At 32.1% G+C, this 26843-nt stretch overlaps 3 protein-coding genes across 10 annotated transcripts in view; 2 read left to right on the top strand and 1 right to left on the bottom strand.

Annotated features, from left to right (window-relative positions):
• The window catches only part of LOC119671591 (putative uncharacterized protein DDB_G0271606), a 54967-nt gene extending 44446 nt beyond the window's left edge, over positions 1-10521 (top strand). Inside the window, exons 3-9 of one of the 3 annotated variants that reach the window (XM_038082292.1) lie at positions 4585-5599; positions 5982-6132; positions 7414-7651; positions 7738-7960; positions 8026-8237; positions 8293-8482; positions 9467-10521. In XM_038082292.1, the coding sequence (XP_037938220.1) occupies positions 4613-5599; positions 5982-6132; positions 7414-7651; positions 7738-7960; positions 8026-8237; positions 8293-8482; positions 9467-10306 (2841 nt within the window). In that variant the 5' untranslated portion in view covers positions 4585-4612 and the 3' untranslated portion in view covers positions 10307-10521. The remainder of the gene's footprint in view (positions 1-4584; positions 5600-5981; positions 6133-7413; positions 7652-7737; positions 7961-8025; positions 8238-8292; positions 8483-9466) is intronic. The other 2 variants (XM_038082293.1, XM_038082294.1) reach the window with 2 other exon arrangements.
• Positions 10522-10890: 369 nt separating this feature from the next.
• LOC119671592 (SH3 and F-BAR domain-containing protein DDB_G0274695) overlaps positions 10891-26843 on the bottom strand; it is a 97337-nt gene continuing 81384 nt past the window's right edge. For 3 of the 6 annotated variants that reach the window (XM_038082298.1, XM_038082299.1, XM_038082300.1), the window contains 5 exons: positions 15574-15659; positions 15276-15501; positions 14460-15209; positions 14284-14394; positions 10892-12338 (listed from right to left, as the gene is read on the bottom strand). In XM_038082298.1, coding sequence (XP_037938226.1) covers positions 11571-12338; positions 14284-14394; positions 14460-15209; positions 15276-15501; positions 15574-15659 — 1941 coding nt within the window. In that variant the 3' untranslated portion in view covers positions 10892-11570. Of the gene's footprint in view, positions 12339-13131; positions 13393-14283; positions 14395-14459; positions 15210-15275; positions 15502-15573; positions 15660-15825; positions 17858-26843 lie in introns of those variants that run through there. The other 3 variants (XR_005251833.1, XM_038082296.1, XM_038082297.1) reach the window with 3 other exon arrangements.
• LOC119671595 (cytosol aminopeptidase-like) lies at positions 21542-23855 on the top strand. The gene is made up of 8 exons (XM_038082304.1): positions 21542-21760; positions 21830-21945; positions 22009-22144; positions 22248-22753; positions 22812-23031; positions 23110-23359; positions 23416-23489; positions 23549-23855. The coding sequence occupies exons 1-8, from the start codon at positions 21641-21643 to the stop codon at positions 23708-23710; spliced, it is 1584 nt and encodes a 527-aa protein (XP_037938232.1). The 5' UTR covers positions 21542-21640; the 3' UTR covers positions 23711-23855.

Here is a 26843-nt window from a genome sequence, read left to right on the forward strand (position 1 = left end):
AATTTGCTATTTTTTAGGTATATTGTTTTATGTTTTTGTTTACATTTTTTTTATTAACAATAAACATTATTTCATATTAAAATACCAGAGGCGTGCCTTTCAAATGGTTCATAATAATAGTGGCGAGAAGTATGTGTGAATTAATTTGGATATCAAGACTTGTCTTTCTAAAAATATTAACTCAATTCATTTACTACATCGAAGTAAGGTGAAAGTACATTTTAGAAAGATTTGCTGATTTTATGCTATAATATGCAGGTATACAAATTTGTCTATTTTGGGATCTATTTTAGAAACTGCACTTTTAGGAAATGCAGTAGAAAATAGTAAATATAGACTTAACTAAGCTTTTTCGCGATAACTTAAAAAGACAATACTCAATAGCATTATTTTATAAGAATTACTTATGTAACCTTATCATAATAGCACATTAGAGCAGTGGGAGATATGTCCGACTTAATTAAATAAACGGTACTAAAAGTTATAGGCTATGGTATCAGAAAAATATTTTGAAATATGTAGTTCATTTTAATATTGTCTAATCTTATAACGGAACTTATAACTTCAAATGGAAATACAATTAATCCGGTGAGTGGCTCATCAAAGAAGAATACATCTCATAAATGTACTTGAAAAAAGCATTACCTTTTACTATCTATGGCTATAATTTACTTCTTTAATTCCGCTACAGCTCAACTACAATATTGATCTTTCTTACAAGTATTATTAACTCTCGCATCTATTTATTATGATGTATTGAAACTATTAAACATCAAGTCATCTCAAATCAGTTCTCAAGTTACTGATATATGTATTTTCGTAGCACAATTTACGTGTCACTGATTAGGGTGTTTGTTGTCTTTTATATCCTACTGATTTGAATTTCTGGGACTTCATTTGAGCTTTCGAATCCACAGAAGCTCAAAATTGTATAGTCAGATCATATAATTGTCTAAGATTTCATTTCAGCTTTCAAGTCCGCATTCTGTAGGGTTTAGGTTTGTCAATTATTTTTTTATTATTTTGTAATGTTGGCATGTATTGCAATTTCCACTTGAGTCTCTCAATCCCTTATAAGAATTTATTATTTCAAAACTTTGACAAATCGAAATTAACTCTTTTGTGTTTATTTAACTTAACTGTATAAAGTGCTAGACGTCGAATAAAAGTCTAGTTAAAAATTCTTTATCACATCCACACTAAACTGCATATTAAATTTGTATCTAAAAAGTGAAAAATTAATTAAAAATTAATTGCTATTTATCATCCAAGAACATAACTTTTCTTTTTAATTACTTTCGAATTTAACAAAAAACTCATGTTTATTTTAAAAATATTTTATTTATATTTTGTGTTCTACGCCCTCCTTTCACTTAATAAGTCTTCGTCTTGAACGCCGTTAATACAGTGTGAACAGAGCAAGCATTAATTATTCTCTATAAACAACCAAAATCTAAGCAATTAAAACGTTTAGAGACGTTCTACGTTGACTTGGTCTTAAGTTAACGAAGTGAGACTATAAATTTAAAGATCGCCGCAAAAAAATAAATAAAAACAAAAAAATTATAAAAAAATTAAGCGAATAATTATAATTAAAATCAAGAGATATATATTAATGCCCATTAATAACTCTTGCTGGAACGACCATATCTAATTTCTTAGTTCTGCATAGACTGCTTTGAATTAGGAGTTCATTTAGTTTGGAAGTTCACTAGTAAAAGGCGTGGCATTTAGCAGTTAATTTAGTAAATTTTCTTATGTTTTCTAATAGCCTTAAAGTGCTGTAACGAATACATTCATTAATATCTTATTTGTATATTTCTACGGTTCTACGGTTCAATAACTCTGAATACCTCTTCATAGCTTATTTACTTTATGACTCTTCTTTGTTGCTCCGAAGATTTGTGTTTTTCTTAAAGTTATTTTTATGATTACTATGTTTAACTTTAGATAATAAAATTACATATCATTGGAAACAAAAACTGCGAACACATCCTGTAATTTACTGGCATTGCCCACCTGCGCTTGGTTAGCTTGCATCCGCCTCATAACCCAAGCAAACTATATTTAAATTATTTATTATGATTCTGACTTTTATTGCATAGCCACATAAAAACTTAATCATAAATTTATGATTCGCAATTCAAATATAATATATTTTATATATGTTTGTGTTTATTTACTTACATATATACAAATTAATTTGTTTCATTTTTGTCCGCAACAAAACCTTGGCCGTTATTAAAAAGTTGATCAATTGAAGTTTTAACATTTAATTTCACTTAATTCCAACAAATTTATTAGTCATTAGAAGGCTTTGATACACTGCAAAAAACACAACTCTTAAAATGTACACAGAAAATATTAAATACGATTTTCAAGATTATATTTTTATACAGTAAATAAAAACACTAGGAATTAACTAGTGTTTTCCACTGCAATATGCTTAGATATATATTTTCAGATTTCAATGAAATATAGTACAATTGTCGAAGAAACGAAGAAATATTAAAAGTGCACGGTAACAGCATCAAAAAAGAAATATTAGGAAAAAACTACTAAACAGGTAACATAACCAAATAGAATTATGTAGGGACACTATTGCATAAACTTTTTAATTTTCAAAATTGTAAAAAGGATTGTCATTAAATTGTAGATTTATTTCATGAATATTATTCAACTAATTACATATTATATAATATTATTTTCATAACTCCATAAATATAAAAAAGTATAACGCTTTACGCCGCACTTACAGGCCACCTCAATATTATCTTTTGAATGGAAATATACATTTGGTTACTTTTACTTCCATGTAGCATCTATAGTGTATTAATTTGGTTTCTCTAAGTGATAAATCATTGTAAAAGTCCAATTAGTATTATTGCACTGTTGTTGTTACACATTGTTTGATTTCTTGTTTTTATAGGCAGCTCTATTAGATCTAGTCTGTGCGGTTTAAGAACCACTGTATGTCACTGATGTTAACTTTTGCTAGGTCTATGATTATATTGAAGAGCAGTTTATTAGAGTAATCATTCTCTGTGTCCATAATGTATACATAAAGGAAATGAAAATGGGTGGGATAGTAGAATTGGTACACTTAGGCTACAATTTTTTCGAAGCCCAACGAATGTGTAAAGCCTTTTATTATAACTATAAGAGTACATTGAAATACATTTACAAATATTTTGGAATCTAACATATACAACTCCCGAATGTTCAAATGTTGGAGGCCTGAGTTAAAAATAATTATTAGTTTTGTAATTTTCCTAACTACTAATTTTTAAAGTCGAGATTTTGGTTGCCAACACCTGAACATTTTGGTAAAAGTAGACGAAAACTTTTTGGCTTATTCGCTGCGACTATTAATAAATTAGTTCGATATATTTGTCTCCCTTTTATGAAACCTAAAAAAGTTAGCTATCTGAAACCTAGAGATCTCGTAAGAGTAATTAATTGCTTTACACACACTTCAGTTTAAATTATTAGCACTACACCAGAAATCGCAAATAATGGTAGTCTTATTGCATATAAGTATAAAATTTTCAATATTTATCGATTTATTTTTACGAGTCTTTTACTAAGAAAGTATCTGGGTATCACCACGATGCAGTGACGTGGTGACAAGTTCCCAACTCTTTTAAAATATCTAAAAGGCAGCAAGTATCTGTGACTTAAAACTTGTATAAAAGGATAGAGTTTCAAATTTAATTATTTCTTCTATTATTATGTTATCTCTTCCAAGCTTGTTAATGTTAGATAAGGCATATTTTCGGTTCCCGAGGTTTATTGATTGCTAATGTCTTAATCTAGGTAAGATTAGAAACATTTTTTCTGGGATTGTAGTGTAGTGCTTAACTGCGTGCAGTAGTTCATAATTGAAACACTATTATCACATATCATTTAGCCATCGATGTTTTACTTGTATGTAAACATTCGCATTTATTTTTACAGTGTATTTTAAGCTGAGTTTACAGTTGCTGCAGATAAATAAAATATTTAATAAAGCACAGAAAATCATACAAAAATGACATAAAAGTACATTAGCAAAAAATAAAAAATATCAAAATTGTGCCAAAGTGTTTTTGTTTTTGACCATTAATTCGAATAGCGAAAAAACCTCAGAAATAAAAATAATTTTGCAGAAAACAATAACAATTCCCCCAATCCGGTAAATTGACTTATTGACCCAACAAAACAGCAAGCCACAACCGCACTTCACCGTTGTCGGCCAGATTATATCACAGCCGCAATATTGTGCGCGCGCTTAAGACTCATAAACCAACAAAGCAACAACAAAGTGTTACTGGTGGATTATCTCCACCGTACTTACTTGGCCTATATGTGAAACACAAACACCAACCACGCAAACCGTTAAAAACCTAACCAGCAGCAAAAAACGCAATCTAACAAATGATTTCGTCTAATTGTTGCCGCCACATTTGAGATACGAGTACACGTCCCCACACAAACATTTGCACACATAAATCAATCTTTTTTGAATTAACGCACTAATGAGTTATTTTTTAATTTTTATTTCTATTTTATTTAATTAATTTTTCTTCTGGTTTTTCTTTGCAGTTTTGTGCAACAAAATTAGTTGTCAAAAATGGCAGCCAAAACCGTTTCAAATTCAAATTCGCACATCGCAATGCCAGCGCATATCACTCCATCGCCAACGCTTTCCAAACGTGGACACATACGGTCCGCCTCACTCGAAAATGCCAATTCTTTTGTTTCGAAAAATGCATTGGGCCTGCCAGCGGCACTGCAAGCCGGTCACACAGGCACACTTAAGTCACGCAACGAACAGAAACGCATGCGCAACAAATTCGGCAGTCACAGCAACTTGGAGGATTACGTCCAGCACGGACGCACCAAATTTCAGAACTTAAGACAAATGTTCGAAATAAGCAAAAGTGCTGCTGCCGCTGCCAAAAATAATGGAGAACCTGTGAATACCAATAGCAGTAGCAGTAACAACGGTAGTACTGACAAGGAGGCATCAGAAATGCTACAATCATTGCCTGTTACTATAGCCACAGCCACACAAGCCACAACGGCGAATGTTGCAACATATCAGCAACAGAATAAACTTGCGATAACAACCCAAACGCAACAACGCCCTCAGGCGTATACGCAACAACAAATTCCGCACCACCCAACACAGCAGCAAAATCAAAACAACCCACAAATCCAACAACTACAAAAACAAGCACAACTACAGGCCGCTTATCAACAACAATGTGCAGCCATGCAGCAGCAACAGCAACAGCAACAACAACAACAACAACTGCAACTACAAAACCAGCAACAGCAAACACAATTAACCCGAAAAGCCACTCCAACTACAGTTGTTAACGGAAACGGATGCGGAAATCGGAATAGCATTTCCGAATTGAGTGAACGCCTGAACATAATTGAGTGTTTGGATGTGAACAACAAAATTCGCCAACAGCAGCAGCAGCAGCAACAATCACAGCGACAGCAACATTTACAACAAACGCTGCAACTGGCGCAACAACAGCAACAGCAGCAGCAACGTTGTGCTAGTGACTTAGCCAATTTGCAACATGAAGCTGAAAACAATGATCAGGTTTGTAACAACAGATTAACTTGCTTGCCTCTGGGTAACCCCATTTCTCCTCAATCGATTGACTTAATCGATGTGTGTTTGTCCATACACTGTACACTGTACACTGTATATGTGTATGGACAAGCACTTGTCTATGGTCTATAGTTTGAGCGAGCCAGCATTGAGGTGTGTCAGTGTCAACGTCAACATCTCAATGGGCGAAGCAACAACAACTGCAAATTATCTCAGCAACATTGTTAAGTTGCCTTTATTTGCACACAACTCAAAACATTAATTTGTTCTTTATCGTTGCTGCTGTTGTTGTTTTTTACATACATACATACATACATCCATACATACGAACAATGTATAATATAACATTTATTTCAATATTTTTCTCTAGGCCACAAATCTGCTACGCCCCATTGCTTTTAAACCGATCCCATTTGAACCCGACTACAGTATTCCAAATCGTTATTGTGATGTTGTTGGTGATCGTTATGGTTCGACGCCTTCTTTAGCACCAGCGCAAGGTTCCAATCTCCGCTTTGGCAGTAAGTATTTTATTTTATATATTTTTTCATATCAATTTACGGATATGTGAACATGAGTTTTTCTAAAATAAAATTTAACTTATAAAATACATAGGTTTTTTTTTTTTTTAATAATGAAAATGGACTGCAAATAGATGTAATTTGAACATTATTTGCAGAGCATAAAATTCGCGCTTTAATGTTTTATGTCTCTAACTATCATAATCTGTAAATACAAACCTTTATCTATTTCATAAACTAGTGAATTTACACACCTTTACCTTTCTTGGTAAAGTATTAGAGTTTTCTATAAAACGACTCACAGGTATGACCAGCAGGTGCACATACTTTTCCATCTATTCTTTAGATTAAAGAGCTTCAAACTTGTTTTCCAGACGTTAGTCGTAATGATAATGATATATATCTGTGCTTCTAGGTGAATAATAAAGGCTATATAATAAAGGCTCATTCAAGGCTATAAAGGGTTTGCGAAATATTTCATCACTGTAATCGTTCCATACTATAATGTCCAACAAATCGGAAGATGCTTTATTAAACATTATCTGGCTTGTATGTTTTTAGAATTACTAAAATCTATAATTGCTCTAATATAGATCTCTTTTATTAATGATATATATATTTATTTTTGGGTGAATTTCTGTATAATAACATAATGTACAGAACTTAAGTTCATTGCTTGCTAATACAACAAATCAGTTATGGTCTCAGTACTTCACTTTATTAGAAGCACAGAATTCTTTTTAATTCTCAAATTGTGTGGAGCTTTCTACACCATTTCTAATTCTAAAAATGTGTAAAATATCAGTGCTTCTCAAGCAAGCGATTCTTTCCCTCTGGAAGATGCTAATGTAATCTATAAATCAATGTCTTAAAAATCTCGATAAAATGATTGATCTAGTATGGTAAATTTAATAATACATCTATGCCTAAATTATATCTATAAAACATGATTCATATTCAGGAATATTTCACAAAAAAAAAAAATACATTATTTTTAATATACAAAATGTAAACATGATTAATTATCCGTCGTGATTTTAACAAATCATTTAAAATACATCAAATCCATTTCAACTTCCCTGACCCATTTTAATTGCAACTCTCGCTTGAGCAATAATTGCTAACATTTTTAATTTTTTTACAGCAAATTAAACAAAGGCTTTACACTATTTGCAACAATTATAATTTTTTTTTTATAATAATTCAACATTTTTTGGTTTTTTCTGTATTTGTTTTTAAACAATTAATAAACGTGTAAATGCTTCTTCTTCGTTTCGTTAGGCACCACTGACCTACGGTATGGCGGTGGAGGTGGCGGCAGCAGTAGTGCGAGCATTATTGGTGGCGGAATCGGAGCAGGCAGTGTTGGGGGTTTTGTTGGTGGTTATTCAAGCAGTAATAATTATTGCAACAGCCTTTTGGCACGTCGACGGGGTTCCAGATCGTTGAAAATCAACGATAGCATGGAATCGATTCGACATACACCGGACTCAGATGCGAACAGCCAAAGCAGTGCGTTGTGAGTAAAGCAATGAAATAGCGCGCAATTTAATTATTATTAATAAAATGAAATTTATTTAACAATTTCATTTAATTTGAATACAGTAAAATGAGTGGCAGTATGCATAATAGCAACAACACCACGAACAACAACAGCAGCAACAATAGCAACAAGTACATAATAAGTGAGCAATGCGATATGACACCTTCACCCTCTGATTCCGGCATATCTGAACTGGAAGACAAGTTGAAAGATCGAGACTCGGAGCTGTCATACCTGCGACAGACCATGGAACATAATGAGAAAGTAATTTTCAAAGTACAAAAGGTTTACATTTTTTTCTAGGATTAACTACAGTTAATTTAACTAATATATCTTTTATGTTAAACTAGGACAAGGAGGCATTTTGGGAGAGTGAAACTAAGCGACTGAAATCCTTCTATGAAGGCCAACAGCGTGAGTGTCTACTGAAAATGAAAAAGATGGAACAAATGCTGGCGATGCAACAATTTCAGTTCAAGCAACACAAACTGCGTCACACAGATCAGTCCAATAAGCTGAGAGAGCAAATGGCAGATTTGAAAAATGAGAATGAAATTCTAAGGTAATTTCAAGTATGGAATAATGACTGTAATTAAGTTTTAATTTATTTTTTATAGAAGTAATAATATAAGCTTAAAAAATTCGGAACGTAACTTGAAAGATCGGGTCGCCTACATTGAAGAGCAACTGCGAGAGTCACAAAATATGCTCATCGATATGCGTGCACAATTGGAGGAGAGCGAATGGAAAGTGTGTGAACGTAATGGCGAATTAGCTTTACTGAAATCCCAACTGAAAGAGGCTAATGTAAGTATTTACAAATTTCCTATATACTTGTTATCAAGAACAGAAGACAAATAGACAATATATTATAGCTAGTTCTAAATGTCCAGCTTTACCCTGGAATTAACAATAGCTTATTAGAAAGAGAGAACTAAAAGAAACGGACTGCAAATGAATTTAATTCGAGTGTCTAGTCCATCTTCTTGACAAAATAAAGTGTCAGCTCAATAATCTTTACAAGGAGCACAATAGATCCACGTGTGCTGCAGTCGGAGTAGTCTAATGTCTCTTCGCTTGCCGCTGTCTGAATTCTCATTTGAATTACGCTTGTGTAATAATGTTCCTTTCTTTCAGTTACTATTCAACTATAGCAGAATAAACGAACCTTCATCTAATTTTATTAGATCTGTATTTTTCATTAAGTTGGATTCTTTGCATAATGAGGCATATGTTCTATTAAAAGAAAATTTTATTCGCAAGTTAATTTAACATGGGACCTATTTATAACTAATTACTTTCTAAGATCAATATCAATGGAGAAATAAATACTGTTCAAACGATACATCGATGTTTTTTAGTCTTTAAATATCGAAAAGATTTCTGAAATTATATATAATGTGTTGTTAACGTGTATATCGAGTTGTTAACCGAAGCATATTTACTCAACTCTGTCTTAACTTGGTATCTGAATCCACTGATAGCATGGCGTTTTTTTATTTAATATTTTCCGATTGCATATCTGTCAGTAGTAATGAAGACTGATTTCAGAAGAGACAGAGAGAGAGAGAGAGAGTAGTATTTAATACAAGTCAATGATATAAACAAAAACATAAAGAGCCGTTTAAATGGTTTATTTTCTCAATTCTTAAGCTATCACACTCTATCAAGCATACGATGGCATTGATCCTTGTTGTGGATCACTATATCGACTAGACAATTTATGACAATAAATATATATATTTTTTCCATAAATTCTACAGTGTATCTGATAACAAATTTTTATTGTAGGTTGAAATCACAATGAAAGAACATGCCATCGTACATCTCAAGCATGAGAACACAAATGCTGAAACACAAATCTACCAAAGTCTTCAAGAGAATCAAAAGATTACACAACAGCAGAAACAAGTGGAAGAACTGAAAGCACAGTCCGAAAAGGAAACGGAAACTGAGCTAAAGCAACTGAATAAAATTATAATACTAAAGGATCAAGTCATATTGGCACTTACGAATGAGTTGGCCAAATTACGCAAAGAACTGTCGGATTTAGTTATATCTCATGAATATGGTGAGGAACCTTCTGGCAAGTACATACGGTTGAAGCAGCAATTGGATAATTTATCAGACATTTGCAATAAGACACGTAAACACACGCTCAGATCAGAGGTCAACAGAGGTTCAAAGGAGAAAGTAATCGATGATACGAACTTAGAGGTGATATTGAACTGCTTGAAAATCGCGCCACCATTGGATATTGATCATAGCGATAATAGCGATGAAAATAACACTGAGAAACGCTTAGCGAAAATGTCGGCTGACATACAGAAATTTGTGTATGGTTCACAAAACTTACCCGATGTAGCTGTCAATGTGCAAACTACAAAATTCAACACGCAAAAACTAGAAGAGTCCACACTGGATACTTTAATTGAAGAGTCTGCCAATTATGCTGAAGAAATTGCGAAACTACGTAAGCAATTGGATGATGTGCGTGAAAATTTTGAGTTGGAAAAACGCCAATGGTGTGTAGAACGTGAAAAGGTGCTCAATTATCAGAAGCAGTTACAGGTGCATTATATCAATATGTACCAGAAGCTACGTAGTTTGGAGAGCTCAAATGAGTTTTAGATAGTTTGGCCTTACTAAATTAGTAAAAATGTTAATTTAAAATGTTAATTGAGAAGTAAACATCATTTAATTACTTCATTATTATGATATATGTATTGTTGTTGTAATTTTAAGCACATAATATTCCTTAACTGCAAACACTTGACTTGGAAATGTGTTTTATTTTTTATATTTATTTTCATTTTATTATTTTGTTTAATTTATACAAAAATGCATTTGAGTTGCTCATGTTTTATATGGTCTAAGTATTCCAGTTGTAGTTATATTTTTTAAAATAAATACTATAAATATTGTTAATAAAAAAATTAAAATAAATATATATAAATATATATAATAATGTATATTGGAAATTGTTTTAATCATTTTAGTTTTACATATAAGATATAATTTTTTATTTCTCTTTTATAAAAAAAAACATCTAAACAAATATTAAACGAACCTATCATTCCGATTCTATGTAAGGGCTGATACTTTCCTTCTCACTTAATTTTATAAAAATAAAATGGGTCATATTTTTATATTAAAATATACTATTTTATTTTATATCGTAAATATTTTTTGTATAAAATCAACAATTAAACATATATATAATTGCATTTTACAGGATTTAGTGAATATTAATTATCAATTAAATCGTTTTCTATAACTACTCAATGCTTAAAATATGCTACAAACTGAAATCGCTTATATGTGGGACATGAGGTTTATATTATATTGCTTAGACTACATAAATATAAATTAGTTTAGATATTTTCATTATTCATTTTTATAATTACTGGTGCGTTGCACACTTAGACTTGTAGAATATTGCGAAAATGAACATTGCACTGATATCCTGTACTTTTACGCCCACATATCGAGACGGTCGTATGAGAACCCAAAAGTACAGCACAAGTGCAGAGTTCTAAGTACACATAATAATCAAAATATGTTGTACTTATTGGGCAATTCAGGGAATTTATTTGAATTTTAATTCAAAAATATCTAAAATTAATATTTAAAATATTTTGTTTTGCTGTAACAAGTAACAAGTAATGTTAAAGCAATTCTTTTGGCAGTTGTTGGGAAGACAATTTTCGTTAATGCGGACAAACTAGCTTTAGCAATAAAATATATTAAATAAAATTTTAAATATCAGTTTGCCTCACTAAATATATATGAGATTAAATGAAAACCCACTGCACTTAATTTTACATTGAAAATAATAAATTTGTTCCACTGTAAGCAATGTTGTCATTAGCCAACACTGACCGATTTAATTTATTCAAGCGAACTCCTCCACGTAAGTAGCGGGGAAAATACCAATTTGATTACGCAATGCGCCCAACCACCAACCATCCTCTTGTTTGGCGTGGACTTCTATAATATCGCCAGGATTTAGTTCCAGTTCGTCATATAATTTTGGTGTATAGCTGTATAAAGCCTTACATCTACTTAAAACTACTACTGTAGAACTAGAGATTTCATTTGCATTCATATTGATATTATTATTGGCAGCAATCTGTGTGCACTCCGCGCTTATTTCTGCAGAATTCTGATAGTGATGGTCAATGCTGGTGATGCCACCATTACTTATGCCATTTGCAAGCATCGTACTTTTCTCAATTATCACTTTATGTTCTTTGCGACCACCTGAATTGGTCATTTCATCATCTTCATCTTGTGAACTGAACTCATCAAAATCTGAATCCTGTTGATTGGAGCCACCGTCCGCTTGTCCACGATCACTGTATGGATCGTCGATATTTGTTTGTAGTGTTTTCGATTTTTCTAATGGATTTTGTAGACAAATCTGTGTGTTAATGCTAAACGTTTCAATGTTGCTCTTACTACGACTAAATTTCTTTAACAGCATATCCTTATTTAAATCAGTGCAGCTAACATTTGAGGATGTATTCGCTTGTGAGATGCAATCATATTCATTGTCGCGCAATGAATCATCAACATTCGAATTATTCAGTTTGTCATTGTTCTTCAACCAAAGTGGTACTTTCAGTATACTCTGTTGTAGTCCTGTACGATCACGTGTTATCTGAAAAATAAAATAAAAAAAGATATTTATCAGTTTCTTGATGTGAATGTTTCAATGAAAAAATCTATAGTCAATAATTTGTATAGAATTGATTATGGTGAAAGCAGAATATACCATAATTAGATTTTTTTTACATGAGCCTAACTCTTAATTTTTAATTTAAAGAAAAAGTACGCCTGATCAATACTGAGATGATTCTGTAGAGTAGCGGATGGTATGAAAATCTATCAGTAAAGCAAAACAACGACACTGTAAAATCTTCATATCCAAATTCTGCACAATCAAAATGAAGAGAAAACCAAATAGTACATTGTTTGTGCAATTTCTTAGTGGCTATTGGTGAGCATTGCTATTTGCGTGATACGCTAAGATATGCAACTAGCTATGTGAGCATATCATTTCAATGGCTTTGCTTGACTATGTTTATTGAAAATAATATTTTATATGCATATCTTTATTTGATGTATCAGAGCAGAGGATTGTAAATGGTCGAATGCAAATGATATTACAATAAAAAAGTGCAAAACTCATTTCCCATTAGGTATTACTGTTTTAGAGTTGTTATATATGCTTATAACGGACTAGATCGAGCGCAAATTGAACCACTGCGTCCCAAATTCCACTCTACAACATAAAAAATTTTTTATCAAAGTATCAAAACAGCTTTCAATGTTTTTACACGATTTATACATTTCTAATTAATATTGCTTAGTGTCATGTATAGTTCTATATGTTGTTGTTCTGTGTTTTTACCAGTCATTAAACAGAATCTTGCTTTATTTAAATAAATTACCTCCTCCTTCTTTTAAGTTTTCATTTGTTGACGTTTGTGTTTTTTGAATATAATTTTCGATAACAAGATCATTTATACTTCACTATTACCAACAACTGCACTTGGTTTAAGTTTTTTACATAAACTCGTTACACCTGTTGCATAGGGTTTTGCTATAAGCCATTTCATTAGTTCTTTAGAGCACAATCCACTTATAACTCTGATCTTTTGCATAACACCATTCGCTTCATTATAATGTTGTTCATTATAAGTTTCTTGAATCTAGTTTTCAATGAAAATCAAAGAAGTGGTTAGTACTTCAATGATGACATACATCATATCAATAACATCACAAATATATGTTGTGATTATTATATATATTTCATAAACAATATTACGTAAACTTTAGTTATACTATATCATATATACAATCTTCAAATTAAATATTATAAAACACATATTGCAAGTTGTATATTTTATTAATATCTAAAATGCAATCAGGTATATAAAACTTATTTAAACATATAGATATTCTTCTTCTATATATAGGAAGAAACTTAGATATCCATACAATCGAATATACTGTATATATTAATATCTTCAGTATTTATAACAGATTTTTGAAATCAGCAGAAATCTTTTGGAATAAAAAAAGTATTCAAATAGTGACCCGACTCCAGTCTTTTAAAATAATTCTCTAGTTAACATGATTCAACGATTTAGATCTGATGCCAAGTGTGTTGTAAAGTAAAGCTCAGAGTGTTTTAAACTATTTCAAACTTTTAATAAATAAGATATCCCTTAAGTAGATTTACTGCTTAGGATTAATTTCATCTAGAAAAGAAATCTAGAAATATATATATTTCATCTAGAAATATATTTTTCTATTTAATAAGTGTTTGTATATCTTCGATTCTTATAGCTTTGCTTGTAAAATAATATATTTTTAACAAATTACATGATTTAGATTTAGAGCATTTTGGAAGATAATACGTGAAACACAGAAATAAATATAAGTAAGTATTATATTTTTACTTGAGTAGTAGTAATGAGTAATATATAAGCATAAGACTAGTTGCAAGCGCATATCCTCTATTTTAACCTCTCTGCAGTATTCAATAACATTCAACCAAATTTTTTATTTTATAATTCTAAATAAAATTCTTGACTTACTTGTATATGTTGCGCAAGAGGATGCGTTGTACGTGGCTTATGATCCAGTTCTAGCAAAGCTGAATGTAGTTTAAAACGGGAGCCCTCCAAATATGTTAGCATTGAACGAATCTAAAACAAATGCAATATATATTAATTAATATCTTTTAAACAACAATTTTAATTGTAATACTAACATGATACAATTTATCGGTAATATTTTGATTCTCTTGGTTATTCAATGATTGCGAGAGACCCTTCAATCCATTACGTGAACGTCGTTCGCGTTCCAAATCAGCTTTTACTAATTGCAGTAATTTGATTAGAGCATGTTTTCGCCTCTCACGATTCATTGCCAAAGTTGTGTGTTCGCAATAAAAGTCGGGTAACAACTGTTCACTTGGACCCTCTGAATTACGTCTTATATTCTTAACAACTTGCATGTCCTTCAATACATTACAGGCATCAACTTGTGGCTGTAGACGCTGCACTACGCTATCTATTATTGGATTCATCATCGATGTTAGACGAGTATAATTTGAGACAAAGTTTTTCATATTCACAAGTCGCTGATTTTCAACATTTTGTAGCAGCGAAGCACCTCGCAGAACAGACATTTCCCAGTCAACACGTGCACGCTCAGCACGTACGCATAGTGTGTAATATTCGACATCGGCACGTTTAACAGCTTCCTCAGCTTTTTTGCGTTTGTTATCCAATTTGGCGCAATCCTTTTCAGCTGATTTGATTTCTTTCTCCGCTGCTACTTTGTTCGCACCTTGATGGAGTATGGCAATGGATGGAGATTTTTGTATTCGGACATCCAACATAGCGTCCTGTAGTTTTTCATTTTCTCTAGCAGCAGCATGTGAAGATTTTTTGCTCTTAGCTTCACTGACACGCCATTCGGCTAATACTCGCGCTGCCTTATCGACATTGGTCTCCACCTAATAAAGAAGGAAGATTTCAGAATATTATAGAACAAAGTAATTTAAAAGTATTTGTTTACTTACAGATTTTCTTGCTTTATGATGAGTATCGACTATTGTTTTCAGTGGTTTAACTATTTCATCTGTAAGTGAAGTTGATAACTGACGATGTATATCGCTGCGACTTTCCATTTCTGTAGCAACACCACGCCAAGCATCAGCAATACTGCCAGGAAGTTCGCGGCAAGCCTTGTTCAATTTGTTAGCCATTTTTGATAGAGATTTAGAATATAAAGTTTCAGCTTCGACTCTAATAGTGTTTAAAGAAAAAAGTAAAAGCATATAGCAGTCTTTTCAAACGAAATGATATATTTTCTCTTACCTTTCTTGTAGGATGAGTATAAGTTCCTTGCCGAAGTCACCTCCTTGTTTAATGTAGCGTCGTAATTCTTCGAATCCATTTTGGCCCTGAAAATTTAAAGCAATTATTAGTAAAAACTCATTTTTAATATACAAATATGTTTATGTTTAAGTATATATCTAAGCGCATTTTCTCCAGTGTTTAAAAAATTTTATAATTATTATTTAAAAACTCTAAGTTCAATAATTTACTAGAAATTTGTGTTATTCTCACCTCCCGTTTGATGCGCTTACTTTCTGGTGATGAGTCATCACCTGGTCTATGTGTATATGACGATTCTAATTCGTCCATTTCATCCTCAGTCATATTATCACAACTTAGACGCAGCTCATGTACAGGGCTACAGTGTGTTTCGGGTTTTGACAGCGTACATGTTGATGTCATGATAGTATCACTATCGGCTAATGTTTTTTCCCGTGACATACTACGTCTATCACTTCTATTTTCTAATGCCACACTGCCAATAACAGAAGGTGTGGACTGTGGGTCTGAACTATTAAGATTTAAACGAGAAGCCCCCGCTCTATGCATGGGTGTTTGCCTGTTCATTGCTTCTTTAATTTTAGTACTCTCTTCTTCAAGCCAATGTTTTACACCATTCCATCCCTTCTTTATCTTCTCCTTGTTGTTATTGAAGTTAATCAAACGTGTATTTTTATTTTTCAGTAATGTAATTCGTCTCTCACTTGGCTTGAGATTATCGCGATGTTGACAATATTCCAAATCAATTTCTTGGTTAAAGTCTTCCCATTCATTGAGTTGACGCGTAATTTCGTTCAATTCATCAATGGACACAAATAAACTTTGTGCATTTAAGCTCTGACAACTTACAGATTTGAGATCGAAATCTTCTAAGGCACTTTCCTGGCTCATGACACTATTTTTTGAACCACGATCATTGATCGAAATACTACTAGCAAATATCACACTTTGCCGTTTACCATTCCGATTGATATCCAAAGAGTCAACACTTTTGAATTGCAATTGTTGTGCCAGAAATCCACCTACTTTTTTTTCCGGGCACAGTGAATCATTAGATACATTTGAATTATGCAAATTAATCATACGTGAAGGAGCGGAGTTTTCTTTATTATAATCTTTGTCTTCATTCTCGGTGGGCGCTAAACTGCACTTACTGGCACCATAAAGTTCTGGTATTTTGGGTAAATCACGGCAGTGATCTAAATCTGCAGTTGTTAAGCTTCTATTCAATTCAATGGATGGTGACTTTTGTAAATACACCTTAATTTCCGATCTATGTAAATTCTGCACAGATTTTGAATGCTGCCTTCTATTAAGTTTAGGCTCGGAGCGTATAGAACAATTCGTTTCGATATAGTTAGGCTTTGACTCGACAGGAGCTGTGTCAACGATTTCAATAGTTTTATTTTCTACTACAGGTGTATTTAATGGTTTTATTTCACGTTCCGGGCTTGCCTGCTTCGGTGTTGTTGGTGCCAAAACAAATTTATCATCTTCCTCATCGCATGGAAGGGAATTATTACGCGGCGGTGTACTTAAAGCATCTAAATACATTTCATTCTCACTACCGGATGATGGTATTGGTGGCGATGATTGCGCAGGTTTGCAACGTATCATTGTGCTAGTGGCAGCAATGCCGCCATTAATCTGTCGTAGTCGCGCCTCTGTAACATCCAAGCGATCTGTGTCTAGTGTTGTTGTGGATATCAATACAGGGGCACCGATTTCCAAGCGATGATCATCAGAATGTGTACCGGTCATGTCGTAACTACCCGATATCATCTTTTGTGGCGACTGACTTTTGCGACCAGAGTGAGACCTTCGCGTAATCTTATTGCTGATTGTCGAGTAGCGTTTTGTGAGTTTGGTTAGGAGACTGTTGCTTGAGGAGCTGTTACAAGCGGTGTCGCTTATGTTGACATCAGGATTTGGTTTGAACTTTTGTGTACGTAAGCGATTCATTTTGCAATTTTTTATTTCTATTATCAAAAACAATTATCTTTAACTCGCAGTTTCTTAAGAAAACCTTTAATCAATAAAAAAAAAAATAATTAGACGACCTCGCAGATTTTTATTTAAGCACTTTTTTAGGTTGCGATAAAATGATTAAGTTTTGCAAATTATGAAGAATTGTTGCTTTATTAGGTTTGTATTCACGATAAATTTTATTTGTTATTTAAATTGCATAGTACATGACGAAAAGGACAATTCTAATTAACTACGAATTTGGAAAAAACCTATATTGCAACTAGTTAAAAAAGTATATGTGTTTGAAGTTTCTACATTTTTTCATTTGAAATGAAATTCAAAGCTCTTTGACATAATTTTTTTTATATAAAATTATAAAACATAGTTTACTTAAACATGATTTACTGGCACACACTAAACTGAAAACCCTTTATCTAGGAGTCTTAATATAAAATATCTGTGACTGCTCACAGAGTCAAATAACTTTTGCGAGATCAAAATAATAATATAAATAAATATGAAATATTTGAGAAAAATATTGAACATTTTCCGAATCGGAACTTTGCTTTAAAGAATAGGTATAAAATAGATTTAAAACATTTCTCATGGAATACAGAAATTACAGTGACGTGAGGATCTTTTCAGGTACAGCAGTAGTCTTTAAAAAACTTTTTATATTTAGAAAAAAAAATCCCATTACAAAGATCAAGGGATGATATCCGACCGTACTATATATTCATATTTTAATATAAACTCCATAATATATAACTAACCAGTGAAACCTAACTAGTTGAAGTCGGACCAGTAATTTTTTCCTATCAAGAAAACTGTCGTGTCTTGATTCTTTTTCTTGAGTTAGTGCTATTACGCACTTTTACTTTATAATGGCTGGGGGGCTTATCTCTACCCTACACTAGGCTTTAACTAGGCTAAGAAATCATATCATTTAAATGTCTTTTAGTTGATGACGGACCTTAAATCCATTTTAATGAACGTAACATAATTCGTATTAAAAATAATAACTAAGGACTAGCAATATGGCAAAGTTAATGGGTATGTCCGTTCAAGGCAGCGTTCATTTAACAGAGCTTTAACTATAGTAATCATACATATATTTAAAATAGATAAGTAATCTGTGTGTCGATTTCTATGAAAAATGGAAATTATTTTATTATTGCATTAGCTTAAGCTTAACAGCTACTGTCATAAAGTCACCTAATTGCACCAAATATGCATTCAAGTAATTCAAAACAAAAACTTTCTCAAAAATTTAAATTACACTCCCTGCTATAAGTAAAACGCATTCTAAATATATTTTAAAAAAATTAAAAACATTTTACCGACAATACTTGACTTAAATGAAGCCTTAAGCTGATTTAAATGGCAAGAACGCGACCCGGTAATGCAAAAATTTGCAAAAAGCTCAGAAAAGTATTTGACTAACAGCATTGGGGCTACAAGTATTGCTATGTTGAAATGGTTCAGTGATGGTTTTAGCTGCAACTTCTGCTTGGAGGTTCCAGTAGTAGAAATTGTGGGTGATGCACTCAACTGTCATATCATAACGCATGGCGATGTTGTTCTTTAGGTCAAAAATTTCATAGTGCCTTGCATTTTTCTTCAGGTTTTTCAACTATTTGCATTGTAACCATTTCAATTGGCATTTATTGATTTCCACATAAAACACTATTATTTGTTGCTTTTAATTAGCATAGAATTTTCAATCAATAAATACTTTCGTATGTGCTAATCACTTTTTAATACCATGAAAAATAAATTGTTTGAAAAAAAGATTATTTTGTAAATATGTTACCAGAACATTTGACAATCAAATTAGAAATAAATGAACTCATGAAATTTTCGCTTATTGCATTTTAATCCAATAAGTAAGATATATTTATCTTAGATGGACTGAAAATGTATTACTTATCAAAAAAAATTGTAAATTATAGATAATAACGAAAATAATTGTCTTTATTACTGCAAGGTATAATTATAGAAGTTTTTAAATAGACTTTAGTCTGATCGTATTGATTTATCTTTAATTATTTTTGTACACATTTTATTACATTTTTTATGTCCCACCATTCTTACTGACTAATTTATGTATTCCTCAAAAGCTTTGTGATAATTCGATGACTGATCTTAGATCTTCGTACCGCCCCAACGCGACTAGAGATTATTCTGAGATTAGATAGTGCTAAGTAGGGCAGAATATCGGTTTTCATGAATAGCTTCAGGGCTCTGTCCCTTTTGTATTTTTTGACCGGGTCTATTCTAATATCTCTTAGCAAGTCATTTGTGCGAATGTACCAAGAGACTTTGAACGCAGTTTAAATCTTTGAATTAAGAAAAAAATAATTATCGGATAGAGATAATTTTGCTGAATAGTGTGTATGTAATAGCACCTCATAACGTAATGTTAACAATTTATTGTTGACAAATAAGCTTTTACATAAGAAAAAAGTTATCATTGATTTTTTTAAATAATCCCTAACTGTTATTTGCTAGTATTCCTTAAAAACTCGAAAAATATCTATAAACTATATATATTTGTGGTAATTTTACAAACATATTTTTATAAATATTTTTTGAAATCATTATCACACATTATTTTGCATCCTAAAAGTAGGCAATTATTTTCTCAAAAATGCTTTAAATTGATTGGAAGCTATTCATACTATTATTCAGTTTATACTATTCAGTTAACACGTATGGTATTCGTAGGATAATAGTTTCAATCCATTGAGTATACTTTATGTGCAAATAATTATACATTCTATTATGAACTACATTTCGATCCAACTGCATATCTTTCTGCATTATCTCTAGCTGTCAGTACTTTAAAGTTTTACACTTATTTACTGCTCATACGGGGTAGATAAAAAAAGTTAGACCAATAGCCTTGCGCACCAAAGCTAACTTAAGCACAAATAATAGCCCGCTGTGATACAACGAATCAGACACTATTCGTACGACAGACCTGCAGAGCTAGGATACTAACGGCGTGGATTTAAGAAGGAATTATGCCCACATTCAAGTAGAAGGAAACCAACCTAACTATTGGGACAGTTAGAAAAGAACCCAGAAAGATTTTGAAATTTTTCCAAATTAATCAATGATGCTGACACATGAGTCGGCGTACAGTTTCCTGCTCAATCGCTAAATCATAACTCCAACAAAAGTTAGAATGTAGGACAAGGCTTATGTATACCTTCCTTATATGCAATGACCTGTCAGCATCGTCGCCGGAAGAGATGTGCTGTTTTCTTTCTGCAGCTTTTGCAGCTCCTGCTAGAGAAAATATCTTTTTTTCTTGAAATAGGTGTCTATTGAACAATGACTTACCACCTAGATCATCAGGTCACTATTATGATCCTAGTCATACTCAAGAGGATCCTTCTTCTTAGTAAATTGTAGTCTAGCAATGTAAGTGGACTTTCAGAATGTTTTGCTAATTTTAAAAATTACTTGGACAACTTTTATTGAGATCAGTATTTGTTTTTTTTGCAGAGTATGTTTCTGCGTAATTTATGCGTTATCTTATTCCCTTGTATTTTTTGGCTTACAAATCAATCCAAATCAATGAGATTGGTCACTCACAGATTTCAAGTTAATTTTGCACTACTTCGCTAGCTCTGATTTTGTACTGTGGATGGATAGAGTTAGGATGACAGCTCTATTGTTTAAGAAAATCACAATCTATTGACAACATAGATTCGTTTCCGCGATTAAGTAACAATCTGATATAGATTGCTTCATCCATGTTACATTTTATCTTTGAATTATTTACGAAGATATGGTAACCCCATTGCACTGCGTTAAATCCTTACCCTAAGAGTGACGGTGAGTTTGGATTTAAACCATCTGGTATATGACTAAATTTAGTTTTATATACAAAATATTTAAAAATTATTCATTGAATTTTTAAAATTAAATATTTTCTATGACATTTCAAAAAAAAAATAAATAAATTTATTCGAATTTATGCTTTTAAATAATTTGTAGATCGGACTTATTAAATCCATATTTTCAATTTGGAATCCAGTGAAATAATCGCATTTGTATATTTTATAGAATGCAATCAATTAGGCAATATCATTTTCAAAAATATTTCACACCTGTACTGTGCTCATCTTCTAATTTTAATACACAGTTTACACGGAGAAATATTTCTCATGATGACAGGCGAATAACGGCAAGTGGATCTTAATATAAAATTTTAATCATCATACATATTTTTATTTAAATTATCAAATTTCTCTAGAAAGGACTTGTCATTGGTGTGTACATTAAAGATGACGACAAAGTCCCTAAATTAACAACGAGTGGCGAAAAATTTGATGATCGCGTACAGGGCAAACTCACGGAATTGATACGAGAGTAAGTTGAGAGAATATAAATTGAAGCAAGTATTCCAATATAACATATATATATTAAACACAGATGGAGTATAACAGGTGCATTAGGCAAAGGAAAAGTTTTTAATAATTTAGACCCTGAATATCGATCTGTAGCTGTAGTTGGCGCCGGTAACGATGGTGTTGGATACAATGAAATGGAAGTGATTGATGAAGGAATGGTGAGTTAGAAAATAATTTTGCAATCCATAAGTAAATATAATTAGATTAATAAAGTTTTTATTTATTAAAATATTATAATAATTTGTAAACGTAATTTTGTAGGAAAATGCTCGTGTAGCTGCTGGTATAGGTGCACGTAGTTTACAATATCAGGGTTGTTCTGAAATATTTATGGACTCCCTAGATTATCCCGAACAAGCAGCAGAAGGTGCTGCCTTAGCTATGTATCGATATTCCGATTTTAAACGTCCAAAACATCGCATACCTCTTCCAAAGCTAGAATTATATGATTCTCCAGATGTTGATGCTTGGACTCGTGGTTTATTTAAGGCGGAAGCACAAAATTTAGCGCGACGTTTAACCGATACTCCAGCAAATCAAATGACACCCACTGCTTTAGCACAAGCTGCAGTAGATGCATTGTGTCCTTGCGGAGTCTCTGTTGAAATTCGTACAATGGAATGGATTGAACAAGTGAACTTAAATTCGTTTTTAGCAATTGCAAAAGGTTCGTGTGAACCACCAGTGTTACTTGAAGTTTCTTACTGTGGAACATCACCGGAGGATAAACCCATACTGCTGCTAGGCAAGGGCATAACATTTAATAGGTAATACCATAATGTACCTTACAAGTTCTTATAACACAACATATAATATAAATATTAGTGGTGGTCTCTCTTTGCGCAAAGCTTTGCGCATGGATCAATATCGTGGTTCTATGGCTGGTGCTGCAACAGTCATAGCTGCAATACGCGCAGCAGCAGCTCTGTCATTGCCAATTAATGTTACCGGTATTTTACCAGTGTGTGAGAATATGCCCTCAGGCATGGCAGTAAAACCCGGTGACGTTATAACTTTGTTAAATAAAAAAACAATGGGTATTCGTGTATGTATTCTGAATATAAAAATAAATCATTTGAAATTTACTTTAAAAATACACCAAAAATTTGCTTCTCCTAAACAGGATATTGATAAGGCCGGTGTTGTTGTGATGGCCGATCCACTCATATATGCTCAAGTTGCTTATAAACCCCGCCTTGTAGTGGATGTTGCAACTTTAAGTACTGGTGTAGTAAAAGGTTTGGGTGGTGGAGCAACTGCAGTATTTTCTAACTCTAATTATATATGGAAACAATTCGAGAAGGCCGGTTCGCTTTCAGGTGACAGGATGTGGCGATTTCCACTGTGGAAATATTATAAAAAGCTTGTGACAAGTAACTATAATATTGTATATTGTACTGATATTGATTTATTAAAAATATTTTTGCAGAGAGTAATAGCGTTGATATTACTAATAATGGAAAAGGTCCAGCTTCTGGTTGCCTAGCAGCAGCTGTATTACATGTAAGATTTATTCACTAAATAGTATATACTCTATAAAAAAAATTTTTTATGCTTATTAGGAACTTGTGCCATGCGTTGACTGGGCCCACCTGGACACACGAGGTGTTGGACTGCTTACGCAGCATGGAACTTTGCCATATCTGCTCAAAAATAGAATGACCGGACGCCCCACTCGCACTATAATTCAATTCCTGTTTCAAATGGCTTGCCCGGAGAAATAAATGTCTCCTACATAAGAACAAACTAAATTCAAAATTCTTTTTCGATTCATGCAATTTCCAAATGTTTCATGACTTTGTTATCTTTCTATATGAGTCTATACCACCTTTTAATTGCCAAAGAATATATATTTAATAAAGTTTTTGAAATCATAGAAACATGACTTTTTACTGGATATAGCAACCGAGATATATATTAGTTAAAAGAGCAATTTAAGTAGGCTTTATATAACCTACAAAAGAATTAAACCACTACAATATGTTTAATCGCTTCTATTTCCAAAAATACACCGAGACGTCAACTTCAAATGACTTATAAACCAAAAAAATTGATAGATCGATGATTTCTGACAGTTTAAACCTTGATTATATTCTCATGACAGTTAAATATTGAAATGACTTCGAAGTTTCAGTTTTACTATTGACCAATAGCACTAATTCAACCGCTTAGTAAACCTTCTATATGTAATATATATCAATACTCCGATTTGTTTAATTCAGACAAAAAACGATTTTGACAGTTGAAATATTAAAATGACTTCAAAGTTTCAGTTTTACTATTGACTAATATATGATGCTTGGAGCCCTAATTCAACCGCTTAGTAAACCACCTATATATAATATATATCAATAATCCGATTTGTTTAATTCAGACAAAAAACGATTTTCACTAAAAAATTTGCTAGTATAATGGATTCAGCTAGGTAAGTTTACTCCCTATAACTGAAGTGTAAACTTTAAATTAAATAGCTAAATTTATTATAGGAAACATATATTAAGTTATTTAAGGGTTCCTCAACTGAAACCCTTAAAAACCAACAGTTGATGTGCACTGCATTTCATTTATCTCTCATAATTGCTTGCTTTCCAACCGGTTCAACTGCAATGCGTTTTGTAATTGGTTTATTCAATCGAAAATTATAGAGCGTATAAATCTAGTGTAAATATATAATTTCGATTCCAGATACAAACGAGCAAAATAAGTACAGACATCGATAACACAGTAACACATTAATTTCGATTTCAATCTGAGTAAATTATGAATACGAGTACGTAGGCAATGTAAACAATTGCTGGCTTGGAGGCAAGCACAAAGTCTTTCTTGAAGTTGGATTATCCGCGAAGTATCCTTAAGCTCGAAGGGTTGACCCTTAGAAATTAAACAGCAGTGATAGCAATCAAACGAAAGGAGCAAAGTCAACCGCGAAATACCGAACGAGCACTTAATGCAATTGCCAGTAAATTACCAATCGCCGTGGCTGTGAAGATTGTAAAACGACTGTGGAAAAGCGCAATTACAACCTGGTTCAGAAAGCAATGGAATGGTGTAGATGCGAACGTACTACATGTTCCTACGCCACATGGTACATAATAATTACCAACAACCCACTGCAAGTGATGGTAGGTAGAAAATTCACTTGTAGAATTTAAGATGATCAGAACGTTAGGGAATGCTAAATCAAAGCCAACCAAACTTATTATTGTGGTTATTGTCTGAAAGTATAAATAATAATGAAAGAATAAATAGTATATCATAAATGCATATTGAATTGGTAAATAAAATACAAAAATCAAGCATTCTAGATGCAAGTTTTATTGCGGATATGCGCAATTTCGTATGAGGTGTTGCCACGAGATTTTGCATAAAATTGTTCTTTGGTGGTCAGTCAGGGCGGATTCATGAGAATAATTTTTTAATAAATTTAAAATAAACTACAGCATCCGTATGAAGATTTAAAAATTAATTTAATATAATAGTGGTAGAGGTAAGCAAACAAAATAGAAATAATCTATTTAGAAGCATTTGTTTTGCCACAATGCAATGGAATGGTATTAGTTCAGCGATAATGAATATGGTACTATATTTTCCCACTGGAAAATAAATTGAAAAAGCAGATCAATACTAAAAAAAAAGTATTTAGATACAAAATAATTATATAGAAGAAATTAAGTACATGAGTAATAAATAACAACATGTTTAATATGAAATGTCTTTAGAATTAAAGAATATTGTAGCATATTTAGAGTTTGAAACAGTGATTATAAAATTTAGATATCATTCTGAAGAACTGTACTTAGTCTTATACCTAAATCATTAACATTTACTGTGCCGGTAGCAGTAAACATAAACCTAAACTCTATAACATTACCATAAATATTGAGATGAATCTGTCTAATATGACACAATATTTATTCTTTGTTAAAAGAAGGTGAAGCTTCTCGTCACATTCTTTATAATTTTCCAGCTTTGATCTGGACTAAGTAAATATTTAAATAAATTTATTCGATTTGTTGGAATATTGTTCCTGTTTGAAAGGGTATACAACATCTACTCATATTATTTGTAGTTCTCTGACTTTGTTCTGGGTTAAAAAGTGCCTAGTTGAGCTAATGCTAATGTCATATGTCATATGATATTATGAACTCTCTAACGAAAGGCATTCTAGCACTCATTTAAACTGCTGAATGTCCTCTGTTTGATTAGGATAAGACTAACCATAGTGAAGTCCCCGTGAGGTCTATATTAATCCAATAGATTAATATAGATTGGAATAATAGATTAGAAAAGAACAATCTATTAATTAATTTAATCTATACTAATCTCTTCGATTAATATAGATTAACACAATAGATTAGAAAAGAGCAAGTTAAAATGTAATCTCTGATATCTTAAAACAAGAAAACTAAAACCCCACTGTTAAGGCAAAATAAAGAAATAAAGCATATTAGCAAGCCAAAAGTAAGTAGGGCTTTACTAGATATCTGACTACCCTTTAATTTATTAATGAAACTAAGGATGGAGTTCTGTCAAACAGTTTGGTGACAGTTTTGAGTCTACTGTGTTGAGGTATTTTTGACTTAAGGTATTTTAATGTAATTTCTAACACACACCCTGTATATTTATATGTATCATATTATTCTAATATAACATTTTTATATATAGTGAATATGAAGGATTACATATATGCATAAGACATTTACTCTGTGTATACATTAGGATAAAAAAAACCTAATAGGTATATGTCATGAGTAATATAACTTCAGATTAGTAAGCATTGACTCAATTCAGTTCAGAGGGTTTAATATTTGTGTATTTAGAGCTTATTTCTCATGCAAATCTGCAAATCTATGTAAT

Source organism: Teleopsis dalmanni, chromosome 1, assembly GCF_002237135.1.
Source record: "Teleopsis dalmanni isolate 2A chromosome 1, ASM223713v2, whole genome shotgun sequence".
NCBI classification, from domain to species: domain Eukaryota; kingdom Metazoa; phylum Arthropoda; class Insecta; order Diptera; family Diopsidae; genus Teleopsis; species Teleopsis dalmanni.